General features: G+C 44.8%; 1 protein-coding gene across 4 annotated transcripts in view; it reads right to left on the bottom strand.

The window, feature by feature from the left end:
• The window catches only part of LOC144103982 (uncharacterized), a 16,950-nt gene extending 5,071 nt beyond the window's left edge, over window positions 1–11,879 (bottom strand). For all 4 annotated transcript variants that reach the window (XM_077636731.1, XM_077636732.1, XM_077636733.1 and 1 more), the window contains exons 1-4: window positions 11,723–11,879; window positions 8,724–8,768; window positions 2,741–2,925; window positions 1,390–1,603 (exon numbers count right to left, since the gene is read on the bottom strand). In XM_077636731.1, the coding sequence (XP_077492857.1) occupies window positions 1,390–1,603; window positions 2,741–2,925; window positions 8,724–8,768; window positions 11,723–11,864 (586 nt within the window). In that variant the 5' untranslated portion in view covers window positions 11,865–11,879. The remainder of the gene's footprint in view (window positions 1–1,389; window positions 1,604–2,740; window positions 2,926–8,723; window positions 8,769–11,722) is intronic.
• Window positions 11,880–13,409: the final 1,530 nt, after the last annotated feature.

The following is a 13,409-nucleotide window of genomic DNA, read 5'->3' as shown; positions in this document are numbered from 1 at the left end:
TCTTTCGCTCCCGAACAAGCGTCAACAAAGCCATGAAATGCCGAACTATCAAATAATGCTAACAAAAAAATTTTGATAGGGTTCTCCTCAGTGTCCCTTTATGAAACACGCAAGTGGGGGGGGGGGGGGGTATAGAGTAGAAAAATCTAAATGTACAGGCTTGTTTTATCCAACGCTGTATCGTGGGCAAATGACCGAGAAAATAATGCAAGTATTTTAGACATCGACACGAATGTCTGGGATCAACCAATGACATTCATTAATAACTTGTGATTACATATAGGCATCTTCTCGCAATATATTTTAACCTTGTCACTAACGCCCGTACACAAATATGTATGCAACCCGTTTTGTATCGGCTTTGGATACTGTAGGAATATAAGGTGCCAAAAATGGCGGCAGCTCACATTTTTAACTGCTTGTTACAATCTAATTATAACCAATTTATGCCAACTATTTGAAAAGAACCCAAAGAACTGTTCTCAGCAAGAAGCTTTCTCGTTTCGTCTAAGCATCAGGGTGTCTGCGGTATGTATGTGTATGCGCTCGCTTGCTTTGCACGCATCAGCGTTTTCAAAATCCCAAAAATAGGCTTAGTTAGCTGCACAATGACTCTTCAGCTCCAAAGAAGTAACAAACAAGCAGAAATGGCACCCTCAAAAATGTGTGCAATGATGGTCTCGAGTTATCAGAGCAAGCCAGAAAAACACAATTATTAGCGAGAGAGTATACTCATTTCCGTGTTAGCTGGTCATGTTACTTACAAAAATTTGAAATTTGGAAAGTTTCCACCGACATGATCATAATTCATGATTCAAAGAATCATGTAATTTATAACGAAATTAAGCAAAACCGGCAGTGCTCGTAAGCGCCGGGGTACACCTTTTCGTGATGCGAAATTTCTTTTTTTTGGGACAAAGATAACTGTAGATTCGTTTGTTCAGGCCATCAGGCAATTCCGTATCGAAAATGTCGATCACTAACTCATTGCATGAATACCCATGAAATCACCTGCAAGTCTCCAGCATTGCACATTATTCGTTATTATGAAACATGGTACCAGCGCAAGAGACAAAGACGAATAATGCAAACAACCAACTATCCCTGCTGTCTACCCTTAGCAGGTTATTCATACCGCAAAAGTTGGCAGCTCCGCTGATGGGAGCATTTTTTAACTGTCAGGGAAGCTAGCTCCCCGCCTTTGCAAAAAGATTTATAACTGCGTGAAACACGCCGATATTAGACACCAGAGAATAAGGAGTGCACGGCAGAAAAAGAAATTGAAACGAGTGTAACAAAAGTTAAGGAAGTGGGCACACGGATGGATTGCTGATAAGCACAAACAGGGAATGAAATATTTATAGTCGTGTGCGCCTATATATAACGTACATTTGGCACAGTTGCCTTCTGGATAGATGCAGGTTCTAATGTTGCCGCCGTCGACGAGCACTTCGACGACCATCGAAGTTGTTTTTCTGTCGATTATCACCTCACCATTGTACTTGGCGACCAAGCCCCTGCAGCCCAAGCTGCAGCAGATCTTGATTTCTTGCTTGTTGTGCTTTGCGTGATCATATAAAGTGCAATCCCCTCTTCGCCGCACCTGCGTTAGAAAACGTCGACGTATAAAAACCGCACTTGAACAATGCACCCACCGTATTTTGTAGGAAAAGCTTATAAAGCCAATGCCTTACATTGCCCACTAGCAATAAAACTCCGCGTTGTGTCGGCGTCCACTAAAAGTTGTCAACAAAACCCAGAGGACGTTATCAGCAAAAAAAAAAAGAATGTTCCCAAAGAGCGGCGAGTTGAACCGTAGACCTTCAGATTGTGAGAAGGGTACGCAACTCTTAGGCCACAAGACCGCTTTTATTTTCTTTATTGGATGAAAATAGTGCCGAAAAGAAACGTCTAAGCATGCTTACGCCACAAAACACCAGGGCCACCATACTCCTGCATTACCCCTCCTCCCAAAACATCAAAAGTCTGGGCGGCAGAGAGGTAGAGGCTGTTTGTATGATGTGCCTGGATAGTTTCGCAGCATCGCAGCTAGGCCTCTGCCACCTGGCGCTTTTCTAAGCTGGACAACATGATTATCTTCCTTCGTCGCTGTTAATGCTTTACGTGCCACCGCGTTCAGCTGCTTCTGCTCTTCCCAACGGCAAGAGCGCCCATCGTCATTTATTACTTTTGATGCTACAAGCGGCACAGCTCTCGCCCGCTCTTCAGAGGGCTTATTGAAACTTTTTTTTTTGCCTTTGCTGCCTTTTCACCTTTTTGGGCGGCGACAAAAACTACTTTTTGCAACATTGTTTATCTTTGTTATATTATAATTCAACAGCATAAATTGCGTGGTAACTCCAGCACCGTAACTAGAGACGAGCATTTGGAAGAGCAGAATGAAAGATGGCGAAGGTGAAGATATACAAGAAGCGAGAAAGGGTACTGCTTAGAGCGTAGCGCAAAAGGCTGTGCTTACAGACGAAGGGCTTTTGGTTCTAATCATACAAGTTCTATACTGTGAAAAGTTTCTTTTTTCAGCTGGATACCTTTCGGAGGTGGAATGTCGTTAGTTCTCGCATAGGTTCGGGTTCACTTTCGTTCTCATGTCTGTCATTGTTTTTGGGCGATATTTTTAAGACTTTACCTACAAGAAGAACCAAAAGCATGTGGTATTTTTATCGGGCCGTAGCAAACTTCGGAGAAGATGAAAAGCATTTCTCGTAAAGTGTTTACTCACACTTTTGCGCAAGTTGCCCAGCGTTCCTTTTTCGAGGTGAACCTCCATGAAACCTGAGAATGTTCCGTCTGTATGGTCCAGGTCGAATGAGATGTCGTGGAGTGGAATCTGGACCAAACCGACGGTGGGCAGAAATCGGTCGATGACGAAGTTTGAACGCCAGCTCTTTTCCCAAGCGCAAGCAGCTGCATTGATCAAGGAAAGAAAAAAAATGTCAAGACGTTGTAGTGTGTGAAGGAAAAGGTAAGCATATTCAAAAGTAAAAAGCAGCCACGACGCAACCCCCGCCCGCCCCCCCTGCATTTAGAAATAAAAAAGGTGGAGGCGACACTTCAGTTCCGTCTTATGGGTATGATACGATAGCGTTGATGGGTTAATGCCCATCACACAGGAGTAGCAAATCTGGAATTTGCGTTCACAGATTCCTAAAAGTCCTCATGCCACTCCTGTGGCAGTGGTGCAGCGGTTAAGCGATGCGCCACTGCCCTGCGATGGCAGGTGCTGCCACCAGTGGGGCTTGTGTGACCCTTGTTGCTCGACCTTGACCTTCTTGCGGTCAATTAATTAAACCCCAACCTGCTACAGTGGTCAGCTTCCTCACAGCTCACAATCCGGAGAGCAGGTTCCGATGCTGCCAGGTGACGAGGCCTCGATGGCCAACCTAGTTGATTTTACGGGGATTTCTCGCTCGCAAAGCCCACGATGCCATAATTTTTGACACCCATGAGAAGACCATGGCCAGTCTCCCGGCGTGAGTATGTGCCTTGCTACTGAGGTCCACAACAACAAAATTTTGCTGCAGAACATGAGCCTTAACGCTACCGAGTTTCTGCATTAGTGAGAGCCGAGAGTTCCCCAAAACGCTCTTCCTCTCTTCGTGTGTGCCGGACGTCCCGATTTCTGGGAGCACATTTGGCGGCGGTAAATGCACGGAATCTTTACTCGAGCGACACTGGGCGACGTTATCCGTTGCTGATGCTGAAGCCTGCTGTGGATCTGTCTGCCTGAGGAGGCACTGTGTCTAAGCCGCGCATGATGCTGGGCATGTTGGTTCATGCCGTGGTGGAGTAATTCCGCCTGGCTCATACTTTTGCCTGAATGCTAGAGCTAGTGAGGTCTTTGAGCAGCCTTTCAGCGCAGCTTGGCGGCGGAGGAAACCCTCTAGGGAACAAAAAACATCAAGGGAAGGGTCAGTTATAGTTTGTGAGCAGGCTGCAATCGTAAAACACGGTGTCAGATGCGGTGGCAGGTCTGAAGGGGCCTGAGGTAAAGGCACATGTAGGCTGAGCAGGGCGGAAAACTGGAATATTAATTCGGTCTCTTTGGACCCTTATAAAACCACGGATATAAATACGAGCTGAAGTGCTCTTGACCCTACGTTTTCATGCCTCAGCGAGCTATGATACGGTACTCATTTCCTCTTAAATACAAGGAGCGTTGGTGGCTGCCTCGTACTAGTAGAGTGAGGGGGAGGGACCACTGCTAGAGTCAGGGTTGCGTTTACGAGAGTACACTGGCCAGAGAGTGCTGGGCTGGAAAGTTTTCGGAGTACCTCACATAATATGCCTAAATTCCCCATCAGGACAAACTTCTCGATGTCGTGTCTAGTCGAGGTGCCGCGCTGTAGCCCACGGATGGGGTTACCATCTCCAGGCGACTGCCTAAGTTTGCCACAACAGCGCCGGACAACTGCTGTTTTCCAGCTTAATAATACTGCCGTGACTATACAAACATACAAGACGAGAAAGGCATCATCTGGAATCTTGGGTTGGGGTCGATCTTCGCTGCATGTCCCTCTAATGGAAAGGGGGCTAAAAGAGTTCGAGGGTTGAAACCGAGCAGTCCCTTACTAAGCGACGCAGAAATTATGGAGTACTATAAGATCATAAGAAGGAAATATCCTCTTCCTCATAAAACCCTTAGCAAGATTGAATAATGCATAATCAGACGACTCCAGATTAATAATCTGTCCAATCCCTGCTTGAAGAGTAAATGGTATGCAGACACCTACGATTCGTCCTGCCTCTTCTGTGGAGCAGTCGGCACACTATTTCACGCATTTTGGGAATGTCAAGAAAAGCCAGACTTGAACAGCAATCTCGATCCAACGTATGAACGCTGGGAGGATACCCTTCATAGTCACAGTCCCCTCGACCAGAAATCTTTTTTTGGGGGGGTTGAAAGGGGCAGAATTATAATGGCGACCTATATGTCCTCCTACTGAACCCACCTTGTATTTATGCTCTCAAATGTTTTTCTTCCTCCTCCTCCGAGCAGTACCTCGCAGGTGACTTAGCAGGAACTTATTAATGCAAATCTGCATGGTGCGCACTTTGATTTCTTTAGCCCTTCTTTGATAGCGGACAAAACACGCTGAGCCATACCGTTTAACTATGGTAAATAAGTCATTCTACTCTGATGCCACATGTGGTTGAGATGGAAGGAACATGCCGTGACCACACTCGAAGACTGCGGAGCATTGTGACAGCAGAGTATTGGACAAACCGATTCATTGCAAAATTCTACACAGAGCGTCAACACTTACTTCACCGTTGCAGACTACGGAGGCTCTGCCTCAATCTATGTCGTTTCTATGTCCACGAGAATAAAGATCTTATGGCATTCAAGTGGCCCCGCATAATCCTTGTGTAGGCGAGACAAACAGTGATTGATTTGATCAACTCGAAGAACCCCTCGCTGTACGTATAGGCAAATATTGGAGGCACTGCGGACAACGTAAAGGAAGGTTTGCCCTGCTCTTGTATAAGCGCGAGTGCCAGAAAAAGAGCGAGTTCTTTGAATAAGCAAGAACGAGCTGGTTCCGGAAAATAGACATGGTGAGCCCAAAAATACAGCCCATTACTCACAGTAGGCTCGGCTCATTGTTAAAAAAAAATTCTGTAAACACTCACTATCCCCTAATCACCTGCGCCCAACTTGCTAACTTCACGTCATTACGCTCTAAGAACTTGTACTCTATTTGATCTAGTATCCTGGTTACTGTGCTCACTCTGGGAGCTGTCGACTCCGACCAAATTACGTAGAGAGTGAAGCGCTTTCTTCGACAAAATGTACAACTGCCAGTGCACTTCCGCTACGACCAGAAGGAATCGGAGGATGTCGGTTTCCTTCGCTTGTATAATGCAGTGGAGCTATATAGTAAAAAAAAAAGCCACGTTCTTGTGGTGAGTGGCCGATGGGAAGAAATTTTCTATCAAGTAATCACCGAACTTGCAACTGAAACCAAAACTGTGGACTGGTTTTCTAATCGTAAGTAATTTCGCTCAGCTGCCGTCAACAGTTCTAAAAAAATCAATTTGATGATTTGCCCTTTGATGCGATGATAGAGCACAGCCTCTATACCTGAGCAGACGTATCGCATTCACCACGCAATGGCTTCTGCTGCTCGCACTCCTGCATGGATGCATAAGACGGGCATAGCATCGTCTCCGCTCTGCTCTTTGTGTGGTGTGTGCGGGGATATCGAACATTATATTATATACTGCCCAGAGTACAACGCGGAAAGGTATGTGATGTTCGCTTCCTTCAAGAAGTCAGGAACCCGTCACAGCACAGTTCAGGACATTGTCTAGCCTAGTAGAAACGAGACATGCAGAAGGGAGGCTGCACGCCTTCTTTTAACATTTCTGCAGGACACGGATCTTGTTTCTAAATTGTGACAACAGGAACAGACTATGGCCTACTGTAATTGATTATGGGCGTAGATGGTGTCTTCTGAAGTCGACTACGTTATATTGTGAGTGAATGTGTGTATGGATTGTGGCACTACAATGGCCTATGTTCTACGGTGACTGAATATGTGCATAGATGGTGACTTCTGGAGTGTACTGTGATGTGGACTGTGTGGATTGATTGTGTGCATAGATGGTGACTGCGGGAGAGAATGTGTGCTATTATAAGAGACTGTGCGCATAGCGGGGTAGATGCGACAGGCTTTAGGAGATTGGTAATATAGATGGAACGCTACGGTGAGCAATTGCCGGCAGATAAAGCAAGGCTAACCCCAGCTGTAGCATTCCACACCTCAACTCAACTCAACTCTGCTGATCCCAATGAGCAATTATTCTCTTTCTTAGCACTCTTCGTTCGTTTTTTAAATTACTTCTCTTGGGCGGGCCCCACGACCGCGACGTTTCCTTGACCGGCAAATGATAATGTTGCATCGAAGTTGGAGTCATTGGCCAGGAGGAAAAGGACGGGGATATTGTCCCAGGCGCTCTCGCCATCGTCTTGCTTCCGTATGAAGGAGGCGGTGTTCGTTGCGGTATAGTTCGCTGGCGGACTGAAGTGCTTTTCAGGGTAGCCGAATGTTAATGGTGTTAGCAGGCCAGAGGCTTTGAAGGATGCCAACAACGTCGTAGCTGAGGGAAGAAACCGGCAGCGCGCGGTGCTTACCAAGGCCTGTGAAACAGAGAGCCTGAAAACGAACGTTCAGGCGTACCTTTTGCCTTAGGAAGGTGCATTCATCGGCCGCTTGGTAAGACTTCAAAACAACAAAAAACTGCGAAAATACTGCCTCTGTCCTGTGTTTCTCGCGGTTTTTGTCGTTTCGTGTCTTGTGCATGCTCCGGCTATTGGCAGCGCCGTCAATGACTGTCGGACGCGACGAAATCCTCATGGCCTTTTACTACACCGCCACGCCTGACAGAAATTCGATCCTTGTTGGCACTGAAACAATAAGAGACAAGGGAGTAGGAGGGCTGCACAATGTCATGTTTATTATTGTTGCGACTGAACTAGGAAAGAAAATGCTACAAGAGAGGCTGACGTCACAATCTTAGCCTCCACTGGCCGTCTAGTTGACTACGGTTACCTACGTCATTTTGAGTAATGAATTATAGAAATTAGGCTCCCACTAGTTGATAGAATTTCTGCCTGTTTGATTTTGGTGGTTTTAGTAGGCGTTACTCCACCGAAATTCGTACCCAGATAGTAATAGAAACGAGGCAAGGAGTTATAGCCTCCTTCTCGCCTAAGGGTCTCTTTCACGCAAAGTTTTTTTTAGTGCGCGAGCACTACAACCCTCAATCTGAGATTTCGCCGGTGTTTATGTGTCAGAAGCCTTTCTCCGTTACTTTAAGCTGCCTCTGGAAAAGCAACTTCGGTCTCGCAAGCCCCGACGGTGGCAACGCCTGCCATTGCATGGAAGTGGCGCATCGATTAACCGCTGCAACAGTGAGCTTAGATTGGCATGAGGATTACCAGCTATCTATGAATGTAAAGTACAGAGTGGCCAGGTCCGCTTATATGGGAATCGACCAGTTGACGCTTTCGCGTTGTGTCCTTAAAGCGAAGCTTAAGTCCGATTTCGCCGATCTTTGTCTGAAGGATGCTTGAGTTTATAACCGAGCCTGAAACCGAAACCAAAGTGAAAACGAAAGTGCTTTTTTTTTTCTGTCATGATCAGGCTTGAAATATGTCACGAGAGGCCTTAGTGGTTAAAGCTATTTTACAGTTTAACTACCGTTCTGTGGTCTTGCATGTCTATGTAGGTGATCTTGGTATATAAATGTTTATATTTTCTGTCCGTATTTTTAGATCGATTGTTTTTTAGCTTTGTTAATAGGCATTGCCCTTTACCTAAGGCGCAATTCCAGCTGTCATAAGTCCACAACAGTCTACTGCTTCGGTAATATCCTCTAGTCTATCCACTGCCGCTTCGACGTAAACTTAGGTGGCGTAAAAAGCTCTCCTACTGCGCTACACACAAGTTTCAGGATGAGTACGAAGCAATAAAACTCTGGGCATGTGGAACGCCACAGGAGCCTGGCGGCGTTGCAGTACGAAGCCATATGGCTTGCAGAGTAGGGGGAGGAGGTGTTTGTTGTATTAAAAACACGCCAAAGCCCACTGAGTTCATGTTGAGGGTGTTGGGGAAAAAAGGGCTCACCCGCTATGTATCCGTAGGATACTTAGGGCGGCTTTTGTTCGTAAAAGAATAAAGAAAAGGACTGAAGCTTACCTGCAAGCATTAGTAGGAATGCCACTTGCACCAACATAGTTGCACCTGAAATCACGGAAATGTTGACTGAGCTTAGTGAAGTTAATTCCGCGACATTATTTCAACGCTAGCAGTGCGCCAGGCGATGATGAAATTGGATGAAAAACTGTACACATTTCATGAAAACATTTACGTCTGATGCCGAAACTATCGATGATACGGTTGTAGCGGTTATCATAAATGCCGGAAAGATGTGTTTTAGAGTGATGTGGATACTTCATTGTTTGCCTGATGACAACTGCTCTGATGTGCAACCTAAAATATGAACTGAAATACGCAGACCATAGGAAACTGGTAGAATGATCAAAGTGGAGCGAAGGAAGAGGCGCTCATTATCGGTGGCCTGAAATACGTGCGTGGTAATCTCTCCTATGGGGGTTTTAATGTGCCCCATTGTCTCTAACGTAAGATGGCCACCGCCACTAGCGTCCGGATGAATTTGCTAGCTCCCCTTCTGTTTGCGTCCTCCTAAAAAAATTGGGCTTCCTTTTCACGTAAGTTTCTTGTCGCAGGTTTTTTCCTTTTCATGTGCATTTTGTATCACATTGTGATGTGGTTTTTCAATTCGTCACTTCTACGTGCGGTTGTGGTCTTTCTAACTTCGGCAGTTGCGATCCTTTTCAAGTACAGCTCGTGTCATTTATGCTGAGCCCTTTCATTTTTTCACTGTCGCGTGCAGCTTGCCTTCTTTCAAGGTTCTCCGAAGATACTGCATTGTTTTGTTATTTATGTCCTCGCCAACGTTGCCCCTCGTCCTTGCTGTTTGTGTTGATATCCTTGTTTCAAGAAAAATTTTCCCGCAATGAGCTGCTGCACGAATGCTGTGACAAAATGTCCCAGACTATGGGTGCGCTTTCGAAAGTAATGAGTGGCAGAACATAGCTGCATTTATTATAGGAAGAACAGTGGTGGAATCCAAGGGCCATCTGAGTTTACGAAGAAAATAAATTCAGCGCTTTCATTGGAAGGCCGGGCTCAAAATACGCATGAGAAATCCATTGCCGAAGATAATATTATGTTTATAGAACAGAGCACAGCCCTCCTGCAAAGATGAATTTCTTCTCTATGAAAAGTGTCCTGAACCAACTAGCCCCGCAACGTGTACTTTCAAGATGGCCTCAGTTTTTCTTGGCAATAGTACAAAGGAACGCGGTGAATAAGCAACAGCACCGGTAACACTAATTTTGAATTCACCACAGACCCAGCTTTTCGAATTCACCACAGACCTTCACTTGAACTTCGATTCTCCTTTTCAAACTGACGTCGTTTACCTAGACTTCTCTAAAGCCTTCGATCGCGTTCCGCATCGGCGTTTAATGGCACCTCCACATTAACCCTTTGATCTTATCATTGATTGACTGCTTTCTGCGCGACCGCTCCCAGTATACAGTAAGAGGCAAACACAGATCGGACAATACTACAGTCATCTCTGGTGTTCCTCAGGAATCGATGCTTGGGCCACTCCTTTTTCTGCTATTTATATACAATCTTTCTAATGCCATATCGTCTTGTGTCCGCCTCTTCGCAAACGATTGCGTCATTTACGGGCGCATATCTACTCCAGATGATCAGACTCTGCTTCAACGTGACTTGAACCGCATAGAAACATGGTGTACGTCATGACTTATGCAACCGAACATTTCTAAATGTAAGTTTATGCATGTATCGAGAAAGCGGAATCACCTCAGCTATCCGTATTCATTAAATTCCCCACCACTCTTCGAAGCAGAAGCATACAGGTATCTTGGAATCATTATGAACAGCAAACTAACCTGGTATCATCACTTTGCAAAACTTTGTACAGATGCTTACAAGTTGCGTGGTGTTATCAGACGGTCCCTCGCTTTTTCAACCCATTCTATTCGTGAACTCACGTACGTAACATTGATCCATTCCAAACTCGAATATGCCTCGGAGATCTGGAATCCCCATCAGAAATGTCTTACCGATAAGCTTGAAGCCATACAAAATAGCGCGGCCCGTTTTATCACATCACAGTATGACAGACGACACAGTGTAACTATTAACAACGCATCCCTTGATCTTCAACCCCTGGCCCCTCGGCCTAAAATTTCGCAGCTTTTTTTTATTTCACAAATTGTACTACACCTCCCCACAGCTAAGAAACTCTGTATTGCATCTGCCGATTGGCACCTCACGCCGACTTTTTAACTTTAAGTTGGCAGCGCATATACGGCTCCACAAACTCATTTAATAAATCTTTTTACCTGGCTCCATTACATTGTGGAAGGACCTACCGGATTTTGTAGTTACTGAAATAGAAGCTAATAAATTCAGGCAGTTATTAACAGCACATTTCAAGGGCTGAGTTATTTTGCCGTGTTTTTGATTGTGCGCTTGTGTGTTTTTTTAACTTTCTGCAAGTTGTTCTTGAGCCGCTGTGTAATTCTTTGTGTTGATGGTTTTGATAATGTTGATAATGTTAATGTTGAACATGAATCCTGCACCTTGTATCTCTTGTTAATGTTACCGACCATTATATTGTGTAACAACTGCTTATGTAATGCCCTAAGCCAAGAGCCTTTAATGATAAATAAATGATGATGATTAACACGAACAATATGACTGGACTGCTCTGAACGGATGCATTCCGTTTGCTACAAATTCCATCTCCTGTTCTGTCCAAGCAAGAGCAACTGTTTGCGCGACACGTCTTACGAATAAAATTCTTAAGGGTAGTTTTTCACAGAACTGGGGCTAGATGCACAAAGTATACCAAATGTCCACTGTTGAGCATTTTCGACCCACTACCTTTTTTGAACTGACAGGCTCGACAACATATTTTTGAAAGTGACTTTCAAATGTCATGTCAGCGGCAAACAGTGGAGGTGTGAGTCCATAATTTGGAATTAAATGGTGAATGTGAATTCAAGTCCTACTGACGTTTCAGTAGGCATCTGCAAATGGCTACAGGAGTGAAGACACTGATGATGACTTACCAGAGGCTCCAGGTAGTCTCGTTGAATTGAAGTTCAGTGCATGGGAGCGTCCACCAACTACGGGCTTATAAGGCGCCTCTGGGGGTAGTAGCGACTGATAGGAAGAACCCAACAACGGATTGAAAACACGTGATTGCACCATCCGATTTTTTCTTGCCTACGTCCAGGCCCAATATTTTATCTATTCCTCATGGAAAAGACCAGTTATGAAAGACTCATCGGTATTGAGGAAAAACTCTGGACGTACTTGATCTGTGCACCACACATTGTTCTGTGGGACAACAACCTTTTTGCTTGTTATATGGTTGAAACATCATTTTGACAGAGGGAGTGTGTCATTCTATTTGCTTTGGTTTCACCACAGAGGTCAACTTATCAATTTTCCACCTCTGTCCTAGGAAAAAATGAGGAACTGGTGTGCAATGAACGTTTTGACATCCGTGCTATCAGTTGGTTCATTGTCTCACAGTTTTTTGTCCGTGGCAATTTCAAGAGCTTTTCGGTCAGGTGAGCTCATTTTTGGTGACCTCATTGTGAAGAGGTGACTCAAAGTCTGGCTATTCTCTTTAGCGTGAGTCCTGCGACAGGTTTATCTCTGAATCTCACGGTAAGGGCATAGCATAAAAGATTCATTGTCGTTGAGTGAAGGAGCTGTCCACGTTTGATCCCTGGGAAACTCATTGTTCTGTGCGATAAGCAATGAACTTGTCAATCGTTTTCTTTTCTTTTAGCGACAAAATACGACGTTATAATTTTTCTGTTCTAGGCCTCGAAACAAATGAATTTTGGTACGAGTAATGTCTTGACATATCAACATTTGCGTCATAAGTTCGTTTTTATTGCCTGATATAGTGTACTGTCTGTGGATGTTTTTGCAAAGCCATTATTATCGATCTTGTAGCTACTAGTTCCTTTTAGAGGGTCGATGGAAGCTGTCTGCTTTAATGATTGGCGGGTGTTGTTCCAGACTGTTCCACATGGCAGCAAAATCTGCATATATAATAGTAGAGTGGATGCTTATGTTACGTGTAGGACAAGATTATCTCAGAGCTTGTGTATGATTTTAAAGAGACGCAGAAGAAATGGCATTGAAGGCGCTGCTTTTTTTGGAGTGAAGACACTAGTTTGCATAAAGCATTAAGCATTAAGCATCATAAAGCATTAAGCACTGCATCATTGCCTTCGTTCTCTGTGTCTAACCAACTTCATGCGCAGGTGTGTCTGAGTCTTGACTGCCAATGCTATAACCATAGGGATCTGAACTTTCCCAATTACTGTATTCATTTCGACTTGGTCGCCATATACGACGTCAGGTGATCTTTGACATGAGGCCCAAATAGGTGGTGACCGAGGAGCTCGTCAACAATGGTCGTTTTTATACCGTCATGGATTCGCATCTTAGCGACTGCACCACATGAACGCTATAGATATTCCAGCTCTCTACACTCTACTTTGAACGCTCATGCTTTGGCACCCACGAACGCAGCATATTCGTGCCCCTAGTTCTACTTTAAAGTTATTCTCTGCAGTTAATTTATTTTGCAACACCTTTTAAGTGCGACCACGTCTAAATATTGCAATCGACTCTGGAAGGCATCGGAGGGTGCCTTCCTCTCACAGGAAAAAGCCACACTGTAATAGCGGTTCGATTTGGGGCAGATATTAGAAGCAGTGCTTAGCACTTTTG

Source organism: Amblyomma americanum, chromosome 9 (genome assembly GCF_052857255.1).
Source record: "Amblyomma americanum isolate KBUSLIRL-KWMA chromosome 9, ASM5285725v1, whole genome shotgun sequence".
NCBI lineage: Eukaryota > Metazoa > Arthropoda > Arachnida > Ixodida > Ixodidae > Amblyomma > Amblyomma americanum.
The sequence above is the reverse complement of the archived record's forward strand: the minus strand, read 5'-3'. Positions and strand labels throughout refer to the sequence as shown.